The 24,275-nt window shown below is 51.4% G+C and overlaps 1 protein-coding gene across 1 annotated transcript in view; it reads right to left on the bottom strand.

The window, feature by feature from the left end:
* The window catches only part of ANKS1A (ankyrin repeat and sterile alpha motif domain containing 1A), a 78,240-nt gene that overhangs the window by 6,367 nt on the left and 47,598 nt on the right, over positions 1–24,275 (bottom strand). The window contains exons 14-24 of the mRNA XM_085302294.1: positions 21,821–21,927; positions 8,896–8,994; positions 8,012–8,164; positions 7,706–7,813; positions 4,294–4,458; positions 3,801–3,926; positions 3,360–3,431; positions 2,913–2,999; positions 2,454–2,591; positions 1,212–1,382; positions 649–747 (exon numbers count right to left, since the gene is read on the bottom strand). Coding sequence (XP_085158420.1) covers positions 649–747; positions 1,212–1,382; positions 2,454–2,591; positions 2,913–2,999; positions 3,360–3,431; positions 3,801–3,926; positions 4,294–4,458; positions 7,706–7,813; positions 8,012–8,164; positions 8,896–8,994; positions 21,821–21,927 — 1,325 coding nt within the window. The remainder of the gene's footprint in view (positions 1–648; positions 748–1,211; positions 1,383–2,453; positions 2,592–2,912; positions 3,000–3,359; positions 3,432–3,800; positions 3,927–4,293; positions 4,459–7,705; positions 7,814–8,011; positions 8,165–8,895; positions 8,995–21,820; positions 21,928–24,275) is intronic.

Raw genomic sequence — 24,275 nt, 5'->3', positions numbered from 1 at the left:
CAGGAGCCCGAGGCAGGGGCAGAAGGAGCAGGTATTCAAAGCACTCAGCACGGAGCAWGGAGAGGCTGCTCCTCTGCCTAATGCCCATCCCGAAAGGTGCAGGCTGGGGGCGAAGCAGCTCTCACTGGAGAGGCTTTTGAGTCTTTCACAGCTCAAACATTTCTAGCCATGTAAGTCTCAACCCAGCACCCTGAGATGACTTCTTCAGCTAAGGCCTGAGAGTCCCTATCACCATTAGCAACAGCTTCACTTCATTTCACAAACAAGCATGAAAAATTCAGCACGATAAAGATAACACTGAAAAAAGGCAGAGGGAGAAGGAGGGAGACAGCTCCTGGCAGGTGAGCTCCCACTGATTCACACTCCTGACCAAGCAAGGCTCTTTCCTCTTGTCCTCCTGAATCAGGATCCTACAAGGGAGGTTAACAACGCCAGCAAGAGCACCGCAGTTAGCTGAGAGCYGCCACTCTGCGTTAGCGGGGCAGATACGAGTCCTTGGGGGTCGTCTGAGCCCTGGAACGAGCGGGGAGGGGACACACAGCAGCGAGGCAGGCCACGGGAGCAGGGCAGGARGCGGGGAGGCGGGCTGGCCTCCTGAGGCAGCCCAGCCGGGTTCGCAAGGCGAGATGACAGGAAAAGGGTAAAGACCTTAGCTCCTGGGCTAACAGACTGCAGCGGCAGGTAGGAGGGGCGGTGTGTAGTACAGGTGTGACAGTAACAACAGCGAGTGTCAGGAGGGAGCGGCACCTGAGCGGGGGGAAGCAAGCAGAACACAGACAAAAGGAGACATTAAAGGAAGGCAACGGCTCACACAGCAATCCCTGCTCCTCGGCAGCTCCAGCCTGGGCTACGGGGATAACCCCGKGCTGCAAACCGCCAGGCACCTGCTGATCTTACTGCAGCGCTGCAGTTTCGAGTATGGAAGCCAGGCTGGATCCAGCAGGGCATTTAACCCCCACCCCATCCGGGCTGCTGCCCCCTCTGCTTGCCTTGATCCTACCGGGATCCCTAACGCTGCAGCAGAGCTGCCAGCAGAGCCGCAGACGCTGCAGCATCAGCAGCACCCGCAGGTGCAAGCACTGTGTCCGCATCTGGGCCGCCCCCACTGCGGAGGGGGAAGTTTAAGCACCTTGTGCCAGGGAAGCGGAGAGAAATCCCTGCCCAGACCATGCAGAACACACCCAGCAGCCTGCCGGCCCGCGCATACGTACTGCAGATTTCCTCATGCCGGCTCGCGGTTTAGGCACCGGTTTGGAAGATTTTGTTTCAATCATTTCTCCCACTGCAGCACCCAGAGGCTTYGCTCTCTGGGCTTGGAGGGCCAGCTGGTAGGCGACTTCGAACGCCTGCCCCAACGTGAGGATGATCTCGTACGTCAGGTTCTTCAGAGAGACCACAGAAAACACAAAGCCGTTAGCTGAGCGGTAGCTCCCTCACCCAGCGCTTGCTTTGGAGCCCTCAGCAGGGCCCACAGCCTCCCTGGTAGCAGGTCACATCCTGCTGTATCACTGGCAAAGCCGTCCTGCGCATGCAGGGCAGTGCTGAGCTCCAGCCTCGCAGTAACGCCAGCACCGAGCCACCTCCCGCACACGCACGGGACCACCTGCGAGACTGTTACATCCCCTTAAGCATTGTAGTTTAGCAGCATTTTGCAYGGTAAAGAAAAAAAGCCCAAATGTTTTGTGCAGCCCAAGAATAAAAGCGAGTTACGCTTCCACACAGTCGGTGAATTAAAAGGCTGTTAAATCAGCCTATTACGCTGCACATAATTGAGAGTGTATTAGGGTTTTGTTCACAGCATATCCCCCAAGAGGGAAAAACTCCTGCCCTGCTTTGTTCAGTACTGGAAGCTGCACTAATGAAGGCAGACAAATATTCTCTTTGTCTACAGAGCTGCAAAATGAAAAGCTTTTGAGACAGGAGTTTGAGAGGAATATTTTAGGGCAGAAATAGGTGAAAGAGCCCTAGAATAGACTGTGTATGTTTTTATGACTCACTACTAAAACTGAGTAATAAAATGGGTGCATAAATGTGCCAAGATAATTTGGAGTTACTAGCCATCACCAGTGTCTGATTGCACATAACAAATTCACACTGAAACAGGCATTTTTCAGCTCATGGGCTAGAACTTCCACGCTCATGCAGGGCTCTATGTAAAGCAAATTGTATCACAGATGCTCACGCTGAAGCCACTCTTCCTGCAGTGGCCTGAAGTGAGATGGTCAAGCTACAAACCCTGGTGAACAGGTGGAAGTACCCATCCCACTAACATGCTCTTTGCTGTTTATGTGCTTCTAGGAAACACCTCCATGATTCATATGCCAAGCCAGACCAGAAAACTAAGAGCATGTGCTGGACTGAGCAGGACAAGCACCCTCGTAACTCCACCTCCACGCAACCCTGTCCCCGAGGACTACGTCGTGCTGGGAGCTGAGTCGCTCTGACCCACTCACCACATCCACGGTGCTGAAGACGTGGCAGTAGTGGTGACTGGTCTGCAGGTCCTTGGTGATGTAGGCGAACGTGCAGAGATCCTCAGGGTCCTGAGCAGCACAGGAGATGTTCCGGATCTCATGCTCAGCAATGACGTTCTGCCRGGGTCAACCACAAGCACCCATCACCCTTGGGGGGATGCCAAATACACCTGGCAAATGGGAGCTGCAGCAAGTGTGTATGGGGGGCAAGGAGGAAAAGAGGTACTGCTGGRGAGATGATCTCCCAGCCAGACCAGTGCTAGCCTTCTCCCATGGCAGGAATGAATGGCAATGCAGCCCACAAGGAGCCAGCTTGCCCAGCCTTCAGCCTACTGGCAACCACCCCACCCTGGTGCACTACCATGGCCTTAGCAGCTCCTCAGGACAAGATGTATCCTGCAGCTGTTAGGGCAGAACCTTGAGRCATTTTAAGCTCACCTTGTTAGATGCATCAATGAACTTCACCCCCTTGTATGTGATGGACAGTATTATGGTCGGGATCTTCTTCATATGTTCTGTGGATTTCTTTGGAAACAAGAACATTCTAGTGAAAAGGGCGAATAAATGCTGCCTCTCTCACCACAGCCCCCAGGTCCCGCTTGGGGCCAGCAGAGACCTGGAACTGCTGCCCTGCAAAGCACAGGGCACAGCCCCTCTATCCTCAGTAGAGGCACCCATCCTCCCACCACRGTTAAGAGAGATCTTTAAACTACAAGGAAAAGCTCCAGGGACAGCACAGTTCACCAGCATTACTTGGCCTACACCCACTGCGCTGCACACAGGGAGTCTGCGGAGTTTGGGAAACTAGCTGCACCAACATCTCCCCCTTCCACATCAATCATTGCAGGCTGTGAGCAAATCCCCCYGTCCCTGTGGTCTCCGTACCCTCATCTTGGCACAGGCATCCTGTGTAGACTCCGTCCCTCGGAGATCTTTGATCAACATTGAGCCCAAGTACTGTTTGGAAGAGGAGGAGATGTTAACACGCTTCCAGGTGTCTGGACGGCATCAAGGTTGCTGCTACCCTGGTGCTTGGGTGGGAGTGGGACATACAGTGTCCAGGACTCTTCTTCTTCCTGCAGTGCCTACTGCAGCCTCTGTGTTCCCATCCCAAACGRCCCTAGGGAGGGAAGTGGTGCTCCCACCCCATGGCCTCCCTGGCCCCAGGAGGGACATTGTACACTGGTCAGAGGAGCCAGCAGCTGTGGCTGGAGAGGGACAGGTTACCCAGGACAGAGGGGGAAGAAGTGCAACACCTTCATGTGCAACAGCTCAACTCCAAAGGCTCCTTGCCCTCCCCACCTGCACAAGCCAAAAGCCACTTACATTAGCCTCGTACCCGCAGGACTCGAAGATGAGCTTCTCTGGCTGGTGCTGCCAGCTTTGGACTGGGGCATATGGGGCAGCCAGGCTYGGGGGGCGCAGGGTCAGCTTTGATTCACGGCGGTCCTCCTAGGAGGGAAGAAACATGGATGTGAAGCCACAGCAGGTCCAGTCCAGGGTGAAAGACGGAGCCCAGGAAAGTTCTTTGGGTTGATACAATTCATGTTTCTGTCCAATCTCACAGGGGCTTAGAGGAGGCAGCACATCGAGGGTGAAGGTGCTAGTGGTCAAGGAGATGTGAACCACCCATTTTCACTGAGGCACAAATGAGCTGCTGCCTCTAATGTTCATGCCAGCAACAGCATGAGAAACGGGGCCCAACAGGCTCCGTGGCCCCCCACGCATCATCCAGGCTCCTTGATGCCTCCAGAGAAGGGGATCCCGAAGCAATCTGCAGAGATGCCTAAAGGACACAAAATTTTACGCATCCACTGACCTGTGGTTTGTAACGCTCAGCTCTGGGGTACGGCGCAACATCACTGCCACGGTCGTGTTGCCTCTTCCCAGTGTCCCCAGAGGGCAGCAGGAGATCAGCGGATCTGCCCGCGCAGGAGTCATTCTGGCTCAGGGGTGATGACGTCTGGGACATCAGATCCTGGCACTGGAACAGGCAGACACCGAGAACCGTCCTGGTCAGTATGTGTCACGGCCCTGCCCACTGCTTCCTCTCACCACACTCTTCCTCGGGCTGGCCACGCCAGCRCCAAGCGCTGGATGCCCCCCTGGGTGACAACTGCTGCCCTCCAGGTAGTCTCCACTGCAGAGCGGGAGTACAGGCGGGCRCAGCCAGCCGGCACGCTGGGCTTTGGCTGCTGACACTTCCTCCAGGCCRTGCTGGTCCTGCCCCGAGCAAAGTGCTGCGGGCTCCGAGACTGAGCACTGACACAGCTCGTTAACTCGATGGCCTCGACTGGGCACATCCCACCACCACCACGTTAACGTTCAAAYAGCAGCTGCTGCCTGGCAGCTGCCCAGAGCGCAAGAGGATCAACCGGCCCCAAGCTCAAATCCRTGCCCTGGTGTCTGGTTGAGATTAAGGCAATTATTTCTCCCGACAACTACAGGATGGGACCGCCTGCTCCCCCAGGGGCACCCCTGCTCTACGGGCGTCTTATTTCCCACGCGACGTCCCCAGTTGCTCCAGGACTGTTCCAGGCAGGTACGCAGCCCTTTCTACCGCAGCAGCCGAGCCCGCCTCCAGCTCCTGCGAGCTTGTCTCGGGAGGGCAGGAGAGTCGCCGAGCCGCAGGCAGGACGTTTATAGAGGAAGGGGCTCTGCTAGAGCGCCCAGCGAGGTGCTGAAAGCTGTCTCCCCCCTCCCCCAGGACTGACGATTAGCCACCCCGGGAGAGAGGCCCTGGAAACACAGCAAGAGATCAGCCCAGATGCCCGACAGCCTGGCTACTACCGCGGGAAAGATGCGCTGCCGGTACGTGCCAAGCAGCCCGGCAGACAATGCGGGGAGCTCGCAGCTGCAGGACGCATTAGCTCTATTCAACGGCCTTGCTTAATTTGCCATTGACGTCCTTCCGCTCCCCACGCCGGAGCCAGGCGCTGGAACGCGCCAGCTGGAGCGCCAGGAAGTGCCGCAAATGGCCCATTCTCTTTTACAGTCTCTCTACCCAGCATATCAATCAGTTGATGCTGCACCAAAGGACTACTTCTGCCCTACCCCCAGCCCTGCCTTCAGTCTCATCAGTCTCAAGAGGATGTTTTAGAGAAGCTCAGATCCTCAGCTGGCTGCTCCCCATCTGGGCTTTTGCTGCCTGAACAGGCAGCAGCGGAGCGGCAGGGAGGAGGTGTGCGGTTCGGACACGGCTCCCTCCGGGCTCCCGCGCTCCACGTACAGCGCCAGCACCAACCCGCTCGCTTTGCACCTGTGGGACCCCAGTTCCTAGAAAATCCCGTGTGAGCAAGCAGGACATGGCAGCTCAGCCAGCTCCAGCTCTGACCCTTTTGTTTGAAAAGCCCTTGGGATCCAAGGCAAAAAGGAAGAGTGCGGCAGCAAAGCAAGCACGTTTGGGACAGGGAAACTCCRGTCACTCCCAATTCCTGCTTCAGGAAGCTGATCTGCAAACACCAAAGAGGAAGCAGCRTGACACGTTTCTCCTCCATGGCATGCTGCCCTGTTATCAAGCTCACAGGTGAGCTGCAAACTCAATGAGTTTTGCTAAACACAGCTCTAAAACGCAGGTTTTCAGGAAGACTGGCAAACATGACAGCTCCCCTCCCAGCCATCCCCAGCAACGAAGGGCCTGACATCCAAAGGCTCCCACTCCTGCAATAAAAATCAACATCCACAAATCACATCAAGTACCCTTTGGCACTGAGAGCAACAGCTCTGGAAAACCCAAGCCAGCCCAAGGAGCCAGATTTCAGACTCCYAAACAGCGCAATCAAGACAGCAGGCCCCAGCTGCATCCGATCTCACCAGCTGAGCAATGTCACACTCTGGCTTGTGGGAAAATTGTGTTACATCTGGCCAGGAAGCAAGGGGGAAGAGAATCAGCTCTGCATTTCCCTGCGGTGCAGGGCACGGGGTGAGTGTTGTGCCCCATTAGCTGCTCAGCGCAGGAGCTCGACTTGCACAGAGGCACCTTGCCCAAAGGAACCGCGTGCTGTTACCCCTGGCGTGAGCGCACTGAATCCAGCCTGCAAGGACTGAACACCACCTTCTCCTATTCATTTCAGTAACAGGATTAGCACACCCACGGGTAATATTTGCTGCTTGGGTCACCAGAATCTGTAAAGAGTAAAAGCTGAACTGATGCAATTGGCCACGTTAAAATCTCTCCCAGCCCATCTTGGATGCATCCATACGCTTCAGCTTTCTGTTCAGCATGGTGAAGGTGGTGATGGAATTTCACCCACAGAGGAAAAAGCGAGAAGTTGGTAAACTCATCCATCACTTTAACTAAAGCATGTTTGCAGCTGCGTGGCCCAGGCTGGAGCAGAATTTGTACATCATGACATGAAACTTGTAATTTGGTCTTACGCTGTCCAAGTGCTCTGTTCAGACACTGTTTTGAAACTGAAAGACTTTTCCCGTAACCTTGAGGTTTTTCAGATGTGGGCACTCGTTTCAAAAATCCAACCAGAGATGAGGAGGAATCAGACATAAGGTCAGTGCTTTGGCCAAGCCAGGGCCCGGCTGGCTGTCACATTTCCCAAGTTCTGCTTGGCCAYGTTCAGAGTGGGAGTATTCGGCTTTGCATCATCCCCAGCAGCAGCCAAGGTGCATCTGTGGGAACTGTTTAAAGCAAAATGCTTCCACCTCCACACTGCCAGATGTGCAGTTGTCTCAACACTTCAAAGACTTTGTTCCCAAGCCACCAAATATCTAAGAGCCAGGASAAACCTGAGCTTCTAGGTCAAATCAATTTGTTTTTTTGAAAAACAAATCATGTAGGTTTTAGCCTTTTTTTAAAAAAGGCAATGCAATTTTCAAAGACCTCTCCCTACCTTTATTATTCTCAATACTTACCGTCAAGGGGTTTTTAACTTAAATATTGACATTGTGGGTTTTCCCCCCAYCTTTCTTTATTGATTCTGCTAAGCAGAATTTCCTGTGTGTGAAAGCAGCTGAGTAAGGCTGAATGTGCTCCCTACACTGAGCCTGGATACCTGTCCAGGACCCAAGCTCTCGACAAACAGGCTCTACAGATGTCTGAGACCTCTGAGGGGTGTTAGCTGCTAATCAGAAAGGAGATGATTATTCCTGGCAGACTTGGGTTTAGTTTCTTGAAAGAGAGAGTGAAGGAGGGTCAGAGCAGCAGAAAGCATCCYGGCCAGTGCTGAGCACGCTCCACGCAGACAGCTCCCAGCCAGGAAACACAAACAGTGACTCACTCTCAGCTGCGAAAACCGAGGCGGCTTGGCTGGTGGCTCCTCGTAGGGCCTGTCTGCCAGGGAGGCAATGATCCTCTTCCGATGGCCGAGCAGATTCACTTTCAGCACCTGCAGGAAGAGAGAGTGGTTTGTGCAGGGAGCGCACGGGTGGGAGCTCAGTGCTTGCCTAACACCCCGTTGCGCGAAGGCGACCTTCCCGCTTCGAGCAGCGCTATTCACATTTAACACCACYTCCTGCAAGGCACAAGCCTGGAGGGAACACAGGCGTGACCTCGTTTGCCATGGCAAGAGGAAGGCAATACTCACATTCACTATTTCAAGCTCCCAGAGGTTTTTCACAGTGTCAATAGAGCTGTAGCCACTCGAGAGGAAGGACTGAATGTAATCCTGCAGTCCCAGGGAGTCGAGCCACGCGGGAACTGAAGGCTGGCTGTTCCCATCGCAGCCCAGAGGTTTCAACTGCAAAAAGCACAACCAGGAAGGGGTTAAAAGCCCAAGGGGGCAGGGATCCCAAAGCCGCACTTAAAACGAGTTTAGCCATCGTTTCCTTTAGCAGCTTTAATGCAACAATCACTGCATGAAGGAACTGAGCCCCGGCAGCCCTGCTGCCCCGTTATCGGCTCCAYGCCGGGGGGAGTCTCTGTCTGCCCAGCATGAGCAAGAAGTGCTCCAAAAACTCTTCTTCTCAGGCTCTCCAAGCAGACTGGGGAGGGCTGAACCCTCTCCAAACTTGCTGTGCTGGAGAAGCACTCAGGAACTTGTGTAGGTTTCCCTGGCTCTCTGTGCCAGGCYTCATTCTGATCCTGTTTAAACACCCCTTTCCGCCGCTTTTCCTGCTGGCCCTCAGCAGCTTTGAAGCCAGAACCTGGGACATGCTGCAGAACAGGCAGCTCGTGGGGTGTTAAACACGGCGCAGCAGGCGAGGGCTGGTGGGAGGGGCACCGAATCCCTCCCCAGCACGGAGGCCTCTCCTCACGCCCGCGCAGCTTGGCAGACCRACTTATTTCTCTTCCTCCCTGCTAGTCCCCAAACTCTTCCCTCCGCCTCCGGGATTGCTCCCCTCTGCGTCGCAGAGATGCGGCTGCAATCGCAGACGCCGGCTTTCGTTTCCTCCGCTTTCACAGGCGCACCGGGCCGTGCCCCCGCACCCCCCCGGCTCCGTGCTTCACGCGACCGCCGGCGGCCCTGACCTTCGGGAGGGAGCGAGCGGCCTGCAGGAGCTTCCGGCGGTGCTGCGGGTCGCTGATGCCAATCTCCCGCAGGTCCTGGTCCTCCATAACGTTGCAGCCCTGCGGGAACGAAGAACGTGGGAGCAGAGGGCAACAGAAGCCACATCAGCTGCCGGAGGAGAGACCGCGCGCGTTACGGCGTCTGCACCTAAATTCGAAGCCATCGATTTAAGCCACCTTCCTGCTTTGCACTCGCACGCTTTCATCGCTGCTCAGCGATGCCGCTTCCCCGCTGTCGGCTGGAAAACCCCCGCCTGTAAATTTACAGGCTTCAGCCTGTAAATTTAGCTGAACGCTACTTGTTTGAAGCGCGGCAGCTGAACAGGAAGGAAGGAGGAGGCGGATTAGCCCTTTCCTACCGCCACCTCCGCTCACGGATGCTCCCGGGACCGTTCGCAGCCCGGGCGGCCCAGCGGGAGAGCTAACGCTCGGCACCGGCCGGACGAGAGCGTCAGCGGGCGAGACGCCCCCGCGGCCCGGGAGCCTGCGCGGGACACGGCAGCGCTACTCGGCACCCTGCAATAAGGGCCGGGCAGAGGCAGCGGTGCTCCCACCCCTTCCTCGGCCCGGCACGGAAACTCCCGGGCAAGAGGAAACGCGGCGCGCTCTGCCTCGGAGTAGCTCTTCCCGGTGGCTGCAGAGATAAGTGTTCAGAGAAACAGCAAATTAACGCCGCAGATAAGAGGCGCCCGAAGCAGTGTCTTTGGGAGAGCTGCCCTCAGAGGCCAGACTGCAGAGAAATAATTATTTTGCAAATGACAGCAGTAAATTAAATCAGCAGGTGACGGGGAAACAGGGCTCTGCAGTCACTCAGTGACGGTCAGCACCCCGGCRCAGCGATCGGCAGCTCCTGGCCTCCTGGATCCACAGCCTCCGGCCTCCCTGGGCTGGCAGAGATGTGCGTGATGCCCTCGGCTCCAGGTGGGCCGTGGGAGGACAGAGACCATAGCATAAAAAGCATTTGCGTAGAGGGTTGTTTAAAGAGCAGGAAAAGCTGGAATTAAAGAGCCTGCAGCTTGTTCGGGTGGTTCGTTCCATGCTTTTTCAAAAGGTCAGCCTCTACCAGCAGGCTGCAACACCGGTCTGGGGTGCCACTGCCGGGAGAGAGCTATCCACGGCACGGGCAGCGGCTCGGCAGGAGCACGCACGCTCCCTTGCCTTTCACAGAGCTGCCTCTCAGCCAGAGAGAGCAGCAGAGATTGCACCAAGGCCTGGCGGAGCCCCTTGGTTTAGCCCGTCGGGGGCAACGCTACACGCAAGGCTTGGTGCAAGGACACCATCACGCTGCATCAACGACCCAGCTCCCTCTGTGCAAAGAAAAGGCCCTTTGGTAATTTAAGGCTCTTAGGGTTTCCGCTTTTCCCATCCTAGAGGAACATTTCTTATTTCAGCCATAAGGAACTCAGTGCCACAGTGGCAGCAGGTGGGTGCCAGCAAGGACCCTGTTCCCAGAACGGCAAACCTTTCTGACAGCAACAATGGCAAGAATCCGTCCAAGGATTTTATATATAAAAAAAATTAAACAAGCTTGCTGATCCTATTTGCATTTTTAATTGCACTCAGTTTCCAATTTCGAGCCATTTTTGGATGCTAAGCCACTTTAGCACTGCCTGGCACTTCAACCCCTTTCCCAAACAAGCAGCRCATGCTCGTCCAGGGGCACCTATTTGATACCAACATTTTCTACAYAAGACCCAAGACAAGGCAATAGGTGTTCTTCCAGTTTTGGCATCTCAAATTCAAGGAAAATTGCTTGCCATGTAGTAAGGATATAAGCTAGTTAAATACTGCAAAACTCACAGCTTTCTCTAGAACTCCTTATTTATATGTGTCACATTAAATTCCCTCGGTGCCAGTCCATATTCTCAGGGTACTTAACAAGGATAGACAAAGCATAGCAGCTCAGAATAAATCATCACAGTCTATTGTGCACGAGCCTCTGCTTAAAGGAGCGTCCCTTAAACCCAGCCGGATTTCATCTCTCACACAAAAAATAATCTGCCACTAGAATAGATAATTAAATGCAAACACACAGGAGATCTTTTAACCTTTGCCAACCGAGCAGCTGAGCTGCTTCTTCTCAGACCTTAAACTTGTTTTTGCATTTAACACGCTCTCCAGAGCAAAGCCAAGGGGCAGAGATGCTTTTGCAGCACTTGTCCCTGCCTGGAGCCTCTCTGGTTCAGCACAGCGATTGCTGTGGTTTTATCAGTGTCCTGCTCTCCTGCGGGCTCCTGCATCTGTCAACTCCTTCCCAGACAGCATCTCTAAAGACTTTGCACTACATCTCCGAAGCAAGGGAGGCTCCTGGGCACTAGAGCCCCCAGCCTTTCACCGAACTGCTGAATCACGTTCGGTTTGCCACCAATCCGGGCAAAGACATTTCTTGGCCATAATGAGAAAGGAATGAAGGGAGCACTGGAACAGGTTGCCCCAGAGTCTCCTTCTCTGGAGATATTCRAGGTCCACCTGGATGCAACCCTGTCTAACATGCTCTAGGTGACCCTGCTGAGCAGGGAGGTTGGACTAGATGGTCTCCAGAGGTCCCTTCCAACCTTACTGATTCTGTGATTCTATGTAGATACGTCCATGCCCAGCAGCTCCCAGAGAAACCAGGAAAAGAAGCATTTATTGTTTCGATGAAAGGAAGCCTCTTCATCATAAAGGCTCTTCTAAAAGAGAGTGCCTCGAAGCAGCGCTGCAAAATTTCAGAGAAACTGCCGTTTTGGTGTTCTTTGCTAGTAATATCCCCTGCAGAATTTACTTTTTTTCCTTCCAGCCATAGGTCCTCCCCTTTGGTCCTGACAGAGGTCAGCAACYAGACGAGAAGATATCATCTCTCAAGTGCTCAGCCTTGGGCTTGCGCGAGGTCRGCTTGGGCCGCTGCCGCAGGCTGGGGAGAGGAAAGTTCCCAAGGACTCGCACTGCTGTTAGCCCRGTCCTCTATGAGCCTACCGCCTCCAGCAGCGGGCTCAGAAATGCCAATTACGATCAAAAAAAAAAAGGAAAAAAGAAAAAGAAAAACTTCTGAAGATGCATTTCAGACTTTACGCGTTGTGACAAGTGCTTTTCACCTTGTGCACTGCTCCAGGCTGCTGGGTCGAGTGGAGTGAAAGGAGCTCGGCGTTGCACGTGGGCCAGAGAGCTCTCGCCTTTGCTCCTGCTTGGGCGGGAGGGGATGTCTCTGAAAGCCCTGCTCATCCCAACATCACACAGTTTTCTGCCTAAGGGAAAGAGGAAAATSCTCCCTGCTTCCAACAGGAAAGAGCTCTCGCTATTTCCTGTGCTGCACCTGGCCTGGTTGGCAGCTGTTGCTTGCATCAATCCAAATTTTAACATAGCCCGGTGTGTACGCATTAAATCAGTTTTGCTCTTGGTAGAAAAGCTTTGGAAACCTTCTATTGCCAGGAAAGSTGTGATGGTGCTTGAAATCCAGCAGGAAGCACATGCTTTAACATCCATCTCTGCCCTCTCCACTACCCAGAAAGGCAGAGATTTGTTAGAGACCCGAATGCTTGTCTGGACCACGCCGGGAGCCCTGAAGGCCACTGATGCAGCTGACGCACCTCAGCTTTTAGGGAAAGGGTCTGCTACAGTCAYGCTTCACATATTGCACTGTAATTAAACTGTCTGCCAGGCTCCAGGTTTCTCATTAAAGAAAAAAAAAACCCCACAATCAAAGGTTGCATTGTACGCAGGTAGCGTCCCCTCCTGCTAGGTAGGTGACCCCAAAGCAAAGCCTGCCAAAATCAGAGCTATCGAAATCTGCCAGGGTTTCTGCTCCAGCAGGGCACTCTGCAGGCACTTAACTACCCAATTTTCTGATGCTGCTTCTTACGCAGAACCTGGCTTTGGTCCATTCGCTCTTTCCAGCTAAGGAAGGGCCCAAGGCAAAGAAAGTTTAGCCTAGGACGTGCAGTCCTCTCCGGCCAGCAACGGAGTTTAACGAATCCCGACTGTCTCGCTAACCTCGCGCTAACGCAAGAGCTGCTTCTGTTACTGAACTACGTATTAGAAAGCAGGYCATGGACTGCAGGGGAGACTGGGACCAGAACGTGTTTACTATTAAAAGCAGCAGATGCAAAACCCAAACATAGTTTCACTAGACTACAAAGGCCTCTGCAAACATCTATAGCAGAGTGCCTTCAGCTGCAAGAGTCAAAGCATCCATTTTTTCTTCCCTTTAGTGTGCACAAAGCTTTTTTTTCTTTTCTTTTCTCCCCCTCAGCATATTCGAGATGATTTGCATCTTGTCAAGAATTTTGCTGCCAGTGCTATTGATTTACTTTTGGCAGTGAAAAGCCTACATGTTGGAGACGGAGACACATTCACCTCACCGCAAACCCTGCCTGAACGGGAACAGCACGGAGCAAATCCTGACAGAGATGCTGCACTTTCCTCRGCCTCAACACCACTTACTGAGTTCTTTTCATAAAAAAAAAAAAAGAAAGAAAAAAAAAGAAAGAAATCCAAGCCTCCCAAACCCCATGAACAACGTCACCAGACCCAGGAACAGCAACGCACGCTTGCTGTCGATGGGGCTGTACAGACCCGCGCTTGGAGAGAAAAGTTCTGCTAATACATCTTGCTCAAGAGGATAAGAGCAGCTAATGCCTCGTTAATGGACTAATTTATCAGCTTGTCCTAGAAACAAGTTTGCATTCTGCTCACATAACGCAGGGATCCACCCTTGGCGGCTTTTCACCCGCGACCCTCAGCGACAGCACAGGGCAGGCCAAGAATCACGTCCTTTTACAAGGAAAAGGGGAACCAAAGCCGCACAAATAAGATAGGGCCTTGAACGGAGGCAGAGCCGAACACCTACAGCATCTCCAACCTGCTCCTGTGGCTTATTTCAGAGCGTGCTGCCGACCCCGAAACTGGAACCTGCGACTCCGGGACCGAGGGGAGCAACAGCAGCGCTTGGCCACAAGCCGATGTATTTGCAATCGGCCTCGTGGTCTACGGGTTTTGCACCTTCCCTTAAYGGCATCTGTAGCTTGCGATAGCGCAGGAGGCTGGGCGGGGGGAAGGAGCATTTGCTTAGTTAAGGACACAACAACGAAGGCCTGGCTCCTTGCAGACTATTCACTGCAGAAAGGGCTCATACCCCCAAACCCACAGTAAATCCCACGTTAGCACACAGCCACTTCATTTTTGCTTAATTTTCCCCCTGCGCGCGCTGGCAGAGCGACAACGGCAAYGGAGGGAATCGGTCACGGTTGTCAACTTCAGGCAATTTTACTGAGCGAGAGAAAAAATTAACTGCTACTTTAATGGCTATTTTTTCTTTTTCYTTTTTAATGTTTATTGGGCCCGGAGCTACTAATGAATCAAATGTAAGTATTCTCTTAACTGCCAGTTCTGGTCCATCCGCTTTGCTCCTTAAAATCCACTACAAACTTGCAGCTCTCCGTGAAGCTCGTTTTCATCGTTCACGTAGCTTTGCTGCAGCACTGCCACCTTTTCCTGGTCAGAGCTGCGGGCGAGRGGCTAAAATGCTCTCTCAAACCCCRAATTACYGCACGGCTCCGATGTCAATTCACGCAGTCGCAGGCTGAATCTGCTCACGCCACTCCCTGCCAGAGAAACCCCCCGAATCATACCACCGCGGACAAAGCACAGATCGTGCAAGCCACCCAAGCAGCATCTGAAACCCGCTGGAGAGCCGTCCAAAAAACGGTTTCATTGAATGAATCGATTCCTGCTCAGACGCTTGGCAGAAGCCMTCACACAAGGGTTCAATTACGCTCTTACGGGGTGTTCGTCCAAGGCATCAAAAYCAGCCCGGGGCCAAGCAACTCCAAGGAGGAAATGCATTTCCAGCATTTTGGCAGCAAYGATAACAGTAGACGATACCATGTAACATGGCTCATGAACTCCCTACTTACGCTGTAAAAATAAACAAAAGTCACTTCAAGTCACAAATCTGCCAGCCAGTACGAATCAGGCTGAAGAGATTCTGAAATCTGATTAAAAATTGTCAAAGGGTAGATTSCTAACACGTCGAGCTGTACAGCCGTTGCTTGTTCCCGAGCAGTATTTGCTTCCGTCTGCAGCGGTTCGGAGAACGCACTGATTTCCGATGTCAGACACGGAAAGCCACAGCAGGCCCAAAGCTTTGCAGCACAGACACGGGAAACCGCGGCCAGAAGCATCCACCTGAGAGAGACCTTCCACCTGGCCTGCTCCCTGGACAGCCAAAGCTCGTTTCAGCATGAAACCAGAGCAGTCWGCTCAGATACAGGTCACAGGCAGAGGTTCACCTGGGTCTGTACGTGGCTGTAATCAGGCCAGGTTTTCTCTTCAGCTCACCAAGCGCAGAAGCAGTGAAATCTTATCTGTGCCAACTCAGAGATCCCTCTTCTTCACAGATCACTGCTGTGTGCAAAACACTACTGGAACACATCAATCGAGTTTTTCCCCAGATAACTACTATAAAACAAACGAGTTTTATATGAAAATGGAGAAAAGCTTGGGGGCCCGCAGGCTCTCAGAGCATGCTGAAAGCCTGGCTGCTGCCCAGGGGACCAGTGTCTGCAAGGCAGGTCCGAGAGCTCTGAAGCCGATCGTGCACCACACAGCTCCAGATCGCTGACTGAGGATGCCAGGAGGTGGCTCCAGAAGCGCTGCAGATACCATGTCAAAGTGAAGATAGKGTGGACATCAAGCCAACACCTCATTTCTACATTTTTTTCAGCCACTTGCACACACATACATGCAGCAAAAAGAGGAAGGATCTTCCATAACAAAGAACACCGCAGGCTAATCTATCATGGCACTAAATTACATTTAGTCAAATTAATGTCAGAACTCTTGAATTATTTGCAGGCACCCCGTTCTTTCAGTGCCCTCTTCTTTTTTACCATTTCTCTCCAATTATAAAAAAAGAAGCCAAAGGAGCTGCCAGCACTACATGAGGAGAACAGATTTCCCTTTCTGACGCTGTCTTATCAAATCAGCATTAGTTGCTTTCTGCACACTCCATGGGAATCTGGTCTCAAAAAAATAAAGAAACTGAAAAAAAAAGAAGAAAGAAAAAGGTTTACGTTGTTTTTCACCTGCTCATTTGTGAATCAAAATGTTTTTGGAAGGAATAAGAAGTTCAGCTACAAAATAATCATCAAATGCCAGAGCACGTGAAGACTGACCTTCTCAGACGTTATCCTGAAAAGCTGTCTCCAGCAGCGGTAAACATTCAGTCCTCTACAGAAAGGGAAAAGCCCTTGGAAATACCTCAAACTTATGAGACCTAAYTGAACATAAAATATTTTAATGAGGATGTAGGTAATGGCATTTCTTTCCTCATTTTTGTGGCCAAATTCCACCTTGAAYGACTGAAATTCCTTGTTATTACACTGGCCACACCTCTTCTTTCCCCAGAAACAGAACGGAGTTGTGCCTGGCCTCAGGTCAGCCCTGCTTGCCACAGTGCCCCGGGACCCACCCTGCACCGCAGCACCGATTCCCCATGGACCTTCCGAAAAGAGCATCTACTGCAGAGGTTTCCTGGGACCACAAGAGACAGGATGGGACTTATGCCCAGGAGCAAGGGGGTCCTGTTCGGTCCACACTCTTATGACATCTTTCCTACTCTTACAGCTCCCATAGTTTGTTACTAGTGAAGAATAATTAAACTTATTTATAGCACAGTGCAATTTTCTGAAATCACAGTTTTGTGATCTGGCCCTTCATTCTGCTCCTCTGCTTGAGGATAAGGCAAGGGGTCTCCAGAAGCTGCGTACACACACGAGGGCTGCACCCCTCCGTGCAGGAGGCAGCAGGGCTGCCTTTAGCACGAGTGGTGGAGTCTTCTTGGTTCGTTAGTACTGCTCACGTTCGGTATGCGCCTCTGCAGAGGATTTTMCCCTACTTGCCAAGCTAAGTCAAGGGCAGCACACCCCTCGCCAGTAGTGCTCAGCTCGCAGGCTCGCTCAGTTATGTTCACCTACAGCAAAAATAAACCTTTCCCCTCTAACGAACAAATTCCAGTGGGCTGCAAATCAAAAGGAGGAGAATTTTAAGCACCATGTCCATTTTTTCCCCTTTAAAGCCCCATCTGGCTGAGCAGGCTGCTCTTTGAATTGAAGTCCACATTAGAAGTTCRGTGTTACAGCCAGCAATGCTGGCACTGAAGATCACTCAGTGACAACGGGGAGTGAAAAAAGCTGCTTCCTCGGACCGCGTGGTTCATGCCACAGAGGGATAAGCAAGAAAAATCCAGGAAATTATCTTTCTTAGCACTGCCCAGAAACACTACAACAAAACTACCATAGGCAACTCAGAAGGACCGTACGAATTCTTCCACAGACACAGAACAGTGGTCCAATATRCAGATGTTACTATGTGGAAACAGAAATCATTCTTTTAGAAAACTACGCTACTTAAGCCTGTCTTTCATAGCCCATTATCTCCCGCAGCCACTCATGTCAAATTGATGTTTAAATAATCCCACTGACTTGTGCTAGCAATGGCCATGCTARACTGAAGTCAATACTTGAGCAAGATTGTTTACTTTGAACCAGTCAAAGTTTCTGCATTTTACTGTGAAACCAGTAAGCGCCGCTGAGATGCTCTCGTGTGCCGTATCAGGCACTGCAGCATTCTGTTTGCAACAAGATTTAAACAAGAATTTTACATTATGGAAACACAGACCAAGACAAACACTGACCCTTTTAAGTGCTGGAACGTGGGACACGTGTTAGGCCAGTGCTGCAAACTCAGCCTGTCTAGTGTCCCATGGCAGCCAGAGCTCCGAAAATACCATCTCCTTCCCACTTTCGCTGGCTTTCTTCATCTTGCTCTGCCCCCAGTAACCTGCTTACAAAGCATAGAAGTCTCTGCAAGCCCCAAAAGCAGAAAGATTCCTAACAAGCACAGTCTCAAAACCAACTGGTATTACAAGCAACACTATTGTTTGTCCTGAATTCCCCCAAAAGAGAAATAGCACTAGTGGAGAGCTCGACACACATAAGGAGGGTCAGTCATGACTGCARTTCTTTCCCAACCAGAGTGTCCTGGGGACTTAGTACTATGCAATGAATATATTTGATTACCATATCAAAGCAGACCTGAACTGCCACAGAAACTATAAGTTTCCTGACAGGGAAAGCAMTGATCTGGTAAGCAGCTTGGGAGCAAGAGCTGGTGTTGGAGCACAAGGCCTCCCAGCTATTAGCAGAGCTGCTGAAATCGTGCCCAGACCCAGAGCCGGAATCCCAGGAACCCACGCAGAGAAATCACCRCTCTGCGTTCACAGCATGCCCCAGCTTTCCACTAAAATATGCTTCTACTTTCTCTTTTTATAGGAAAACCTGTAAAACGTTCATGGCTCACATTACAGTTTATATCTCCAACCCTGTCCCTTCAGCATAAACCTGTGGAAACCACAGGGCTCCAAAGTCCTTTCCAGCTGTCAATGCTACTTGTTAAATCGTATAGGTAGGGCCCAAGAGAGGGAGCAGGACTGTTGCCCCCTCTTTGCACATCAGCAGGAGACGAAGCTTGCCCAAAGCTGTCACCATGCCACACCGCGACGGGCAGAGCAGACGGGAAGCCAACTACAGATCACTCAACAATAAATCTCTGAATTTCCACAAATARCAGAAGTACTATTCCTGGAAACAATGTATGCTTCTGCCTTCCCAGATTAGCATCCRATTAAGAAGTCCAATATATTTGCAGAGCGTTTTTCATCTCAAATCACTTTACAACACTGTGCATTTGGAACAATTTCCCTCATCTTGGAGGTAAGAACTCACAGCTGAACTACCACATAGGGTGCAAATTAGCACCGGCGCCAACTGAAAGTATAGAGGAAATTCTGGAATTCCTTAAATAAAACTGATTAAAGTATGGACTACAACTGCACTGAAAAGCATCCCATAAGCTTCTGCAGTCTCCAGTTTTGGGCAGTCTCCACTGCAGTTATAAGATACGCTCTTTCTTAGACTATCCTCTTAATCATACCTTAAGTTACTTTCTATTACAGGCTGAAYAGCCTTCATAAGGGTATTAGACTACAGAGCTCTTCTCGGATGCTGTTCCTGTTCTGCGAACGTACTATCGCTGCACATCTTACAGTTTGTTCCTGCAAGGCTTTCTTGACTAGCCAACAAACAAGCTTCGTGTTTGCTCACAAATGGGCCACCTGGGATTTCAAGCAGCAAAAGCAGCATCCTCAGCATATTGCAAAAAAACCCCAAACCCTGCAGCAGTATACTCAGTGCAAAATCTTACACAGAAAACCAGAATGTTTCTGTATCAGCTTCTTAATTTTTGCTATTATAACTTAATTAGCCTCATAGCCCATCTGGCAATTTGCAAACCATCACCCAGCAATCTTCACACCCCAAAATACTTAACATAATGAGGCCCTAACAGGGTCTAAGCCTATTTAACCCCACAAAAATAATGCCATTTAGTTTGAAATGTTCTTTACTAGTGACTGAAAGTGACAGTTAATAAAGAAATTACCACCTCGAAGAGAAAAAGCTTGGACAACCTGAAATACTAGGAGCCARGCATTCAGGTCCTTTGAGAACTCCCTGCACTAGCTAGCTGCAGCGTCTACAACAATTTTAATAATTCATCCRAGAGCATCAAAATCATCATTAAAAAACAACTGAACTACTTGTATCTTGTTTGTACCGTATCTGAAGATTTTACCCCCACAACATCAGAAGCTGACGGGAAGTTCCTCCACAGAGGAAAAGAATTTTAAGCATGAAACTTCCACGCTGGGCTGCCTATATTAGCTTGAACTTCCCAGGACACAAATGAAAGGATTTAAAGCCAGTCTTGATAGGGGTGCCAGAGTCACCTCTCAAGTAAAAGGGATAAGCAGCAAAAAAGGAAAGCAGCCAGGGCTTGCAGRAAATCTTTTAAAAAATTATTTGGCCTATTAAGATTGTGAGGAAAGAGCGTCCCATTCCCTGAAAGCAGCAGAAGCTGATTTTCTACRCTGGAGGCTGTTAGCTGGCATCGGATGGAGAAGACAAAATATCAAGCTGTAAACAGCATGGGAAGGCAGCTCTTGCCACAGACACCATAAATCATATAGTGAGGCATACACAGGGAAGCCAATATCTTTTTTTTTTCATTTTATAGATTAGAAAATTCTGCATTAGACAGCTTGTAACTAAGTATTGCTATTTACTGCCAATAGGCGCAGTCAATAAAAGCTCCTGCTTCTGAGCCTGCAGCTCTTACCTTTCTTGGGGACAAACAGAAAGTTAATTTCCTTTCCTATTTAACTTCTGTACTGACAGAGATTTATCATCCCCTGTCAGCTCGAGTCTGTAGGCATTTCCTCTGCTAACTGCTGGACTGGGARCTGATACTACAAGAGTCAAATACCCACCGGCAGAGGATCCTAAGCAGAGACTTAGGAGACGTTTCATTTAAACCCCTCACACCCTCTCCAGCACGTCCCAGCACTGAGAAAAGGCACCTTCATTGGAGCCGAATGGGCTCACGGGGACACCGCAACCTGCTGCCCCAGGGGCTCCGGGGTGCCGGCATCGTGGGGTGCCGGCGGCACGGGGCGCGGGCGGCGGCCGCTGTCCGCGGTCCTGAGCTCCCGCACGCCGACAGCGCCCGCTGCCGCCTGGGGGTGCGTAACCTACGGGGAAATCCAGCTCTCCAGAGGCGCGTTGGCCCTGCCCGGCTAAAGGGAGACGAAGGGCGAAGCTGTCTGCYGTGGAGGCCAGGAGATCTGGCTGGGTACTCGCATGGGGCTGCTCTGCTGCAGCACTCAACTTCCAGGGGTGCTCTGAAGATCGCACAACATTCACAGGAACGTTCATCCTGTTGGTGAGGTCACTTCTGAAGAGTGGAATCACATCCTGCTTTTAAGTATTCCTCCCGACCCTCCAGGTACGCCCTTGCACTTCCTCACCCCTCCAACCACGCTCCATTCAGTCTTCTCCTCTTTCTCCAGCTGCTCCATATACCCTCACCATCGCCAGACGGCTGCCGTATCGCAGCTCAAGGAAGCAAGAGGCTCCCCCGACTCCGAACAGTCGCAGCGGCTCCCTGCAGCGTTTTCGGAGCCCGCTTCACCTGCCTCGCACTACAGCTGTCAGGCTCACGTCCTGCGGCACATCACCTCGCTGCGCCACCACAGCCCCGGGGGAAGCCACCACTTCCTTTGCAAGGCAGAGCATTACACTAGCCCAAAGTACTTTAGCTTTTCTCYACTTTCAGAAATCGTACATTTGCAAAATTTGACGAGCCTGCACACTGAAAGGCATCTCGTCAAACCGTGCAGGAAGCCCTCTCTCCCACCGCCAACAATTTTTCTCTTTGCAGTTAATTGTATTAAGAAAACTCTTAAATTTTTATACCATGCAGCTTTAAGTTTCTAATYACTGGTTACTAAATACCCTCAATGTGAAACATTAGGTTGTTGTCAGCGTTAGGTTTCAGAGCCAACAGTGTCAACRCAATTAGCTGCAGATCATTAACATTCAGCCAGCATGCTTAAAGTAAGAATACTTTCAACACTTCTGCAGATACCCAGAGGTCTATCACCTTCACAGCCCAGGACACAGACTGTTCAGTGACTTCTTGAAAACAGTAATGAATTTCAGTTCCCATTTCTGGAGTAAAGCAGATATTAAAGATATCTGGGGGCAAAGTAAGTAGTTTTTTACTGTAATTTTGATATAAAATTTTAACAATTAAATTGAATTAAATGTGAGGATGAACAATCCAACACAACCCTCATTTCCTCCTTTCGTCTAACCTTCTACACACCCCCAMGACCATCCTGCTGGGGCTGCAGACCCCAGACCTGCCCTGCAGCTGACAYAGGGTCTCAGTACCAAGTCAAGGTTTGGCCAACGCGTTTGTCAGAGCCCGTAGGTCCCACCCGGCAACTTACCAGGAAGCGGACATCATCAAAGCCGTTCAAAAGCAGCTTACTCTCATATTGCTGCAGGCCAACGGACTCCAGCCACTCCCCGACACTCTGCTCCAGCATCCGCGAACCTGACGAGAGAGGAATCGGCAGACGCTTGAAAAGGGAAAAACCGTTAAGGCGGTAGCAGCGGCACTCTGAGGAAGACAGATGGCATTGCCACATCATAGTCATTACCATAAAGGAACTCAAAAAATTATGCTCAGAGTACAACAGATCAGCTGGCAGACAATTCCTCTTGTGCGCACAGAGCATGGACAACAAAATTCCAGTGTCTCCCCGGGTTTCGGGTTTAATTTGTATCCCAGTTAACACTCAAAAAAAAACAACCTTGCCCGAGCAAACTGTTTAGAAGCGCTCCTGGGACCATGACATCACATGCACTGCTTTCAGGGCTCGGGCGAATTTCTTGCCAGGCAAACATATGAAGCCCAACCCCGCAGGGATGCTGATCCACTCCTTGGCTCATCCGAAGGGGGCGGGAGGAGGGCAGCACGCTTTTCCCCGCGGCATTCCCAGCAGGAGTCGCAGGTGTGAGGGAACGGAGCAGAGCTGCTCACAAGCGCGCAGAGCCGGGCAGGTCCTCTCGTCCATGCAACTTCGGATGCGTTACCCCGTGCAGCRGGCCAGCGGAGAGGGCCGGCAGCAACGGAGGCACAAAGCAGCTAGAGAGAAAATACATCTTCATGCAGCCGAGACACAGACAGACACGACGGGCTTTCAGAAAAGCAGCAGAAGCCAGACTAGAGAGCAGCTGTCCACAGGAAGACATGCAAGACAAAAAAAGCACACAAACTGCAGCAGAAGAAAAGAAGGGCTTATACTTTTTTTCCCCAAGCAGTCCTGAAAGAGGCAAACCATGGTAAGGGTTTTTCCCTCTCYGTTATTGTGTCAGGAGGAGCAGAGGCGTGAGCAACACCGAGCACAAGTCTGCGAGTCCTGGCACTGTCATTTTACCGCCTATCTGGAAGCACGGCATTTTAGCGTACTGCTCGGACCGGGCTGGCTGTCTACGCTGGAAAGTCTAACTACAGCACTGCATCGGGTGACGGCAACAGAGAGGAATCGGTACGTTTTTCACTCAGTACATTCGGTCCTGCCAGGTGCTCGGTGCATGCTTGTATTTGCCCTTCCTTCGTTTTCTTCAGCTAAATGAAGGTGCTACATCTGAGCCCCTCACTCACGCAGGAGCAGCTCTGGAGAAGGAGGCATTTTACTTCCGYGCTTCCAAACCACACCACAATAAAAAAGAGACCAAATGCAAGCACACTCACTCCTCTTCCTGCAGCAGCTCAAGTCCAAGACATGCCCTGGCACCTCCTTTCAGTTTTTGATAAATGAGATTCTTGCCAACACCCTACAAAGCTGTGCAGGCAAGCTCCCCTTCCCTCACCCCTGGGAAGAGAGTCCAGCGACTTGTTACTTTCCTCTAGCAAAGCTTGAGACCTTAGATACGATAAGAAAAGTTCAGAGATCTCCTTTTCATCAGGGCTCAGATAATTTGGTATGCAAGACATGCAGAATTCTTGCAGGCATCTTAGCACGTCTGTGTTTCAAGGGTATATGCACAGAAAAGAAGATGACCAGGAAAACCAATTTTGCTTTCTTTAAACCTTCAGGTCAGGTGAAGCTGTTTGGTACCTTCCAAGCCATCCTTCCCACCCCCGCCCTGCTGCAACAGCGGCATGACACAGAGCTCACGGCGTGATCTGGAAATTCGTGGGACACAGGATCCTGCTGCTCTGATCCACAGGAGAGCTCCTCCACCAGGCGAGCCGCGCGCGGCGGGTTCACGAGAGCCGGCCGGTCTTTCCAGTGCACGCTGCAGCACGAGAGACGCAGAGAGCGCGGAAGCTTTCCGTCTCCCTTCCCTAACGCAGCCCATGCAGCAGGGCAGCACCTAAACCTGGAATTTATGCAACAAGCTCCTGCTTGGCCACGGTCTCCATCCTTCCTTCCTGGCGATCCGCGAGTGGCCGGAGAGTCGTGTCCTTTTACCAGGCAATTGTGTGTCCTTGCGGAGAGCTGCGGCAGAGTGCTTTGTCTGAAGGCAGCGAGCTCCACGCTTGCTGCTCCACTCTCAGCCCTGTCTCCTGCTCTCGCATTGCCTGTCCCTCCCTTCTCCTCATCCTCTTACCCCTCCCAGCTTTTCCATCCACTGTACAAGCAGCGATCAGCCTTCACGGCAGAAGCTGCAGCAGAGGGGAGGGAGGCAGCAGCTTTGTAACTCTCGAATGGAAATTACCGACTTCTCAATATTTACTCGATGATGGACTACAACAGCATGAGTTTGCAAAAAAAATGACGTTACAGGTTCGCTTTGACAGTTCAAAGTGATTTGTGGCTGGCTCAGAATTAATTTATCAAGAGAGAGGTGTGGAAACTGTTTGCTGCCTACTACAGCATTTCTGGAAGCAGA

The sequence above is a fragment of the Rhea americana genome, unplaced genomic scaffold, assembly GCF_003343005.1.
Source record: "Rhea americana isolate MKP2758 unplaced genomic scaffold, rheAme1 scaffold_189, whole genome shotgun sequence".
Classification (NCBI taxonomy): domain Eukaryota; kingdom Metazoa; phylum Chordata; class Aves; order Rheiformes; family Rheidae; genus Rhea; species Rhea americana.
This window is presented reverse-complemented; position numbering and strand designations above follow the sequence as displayed.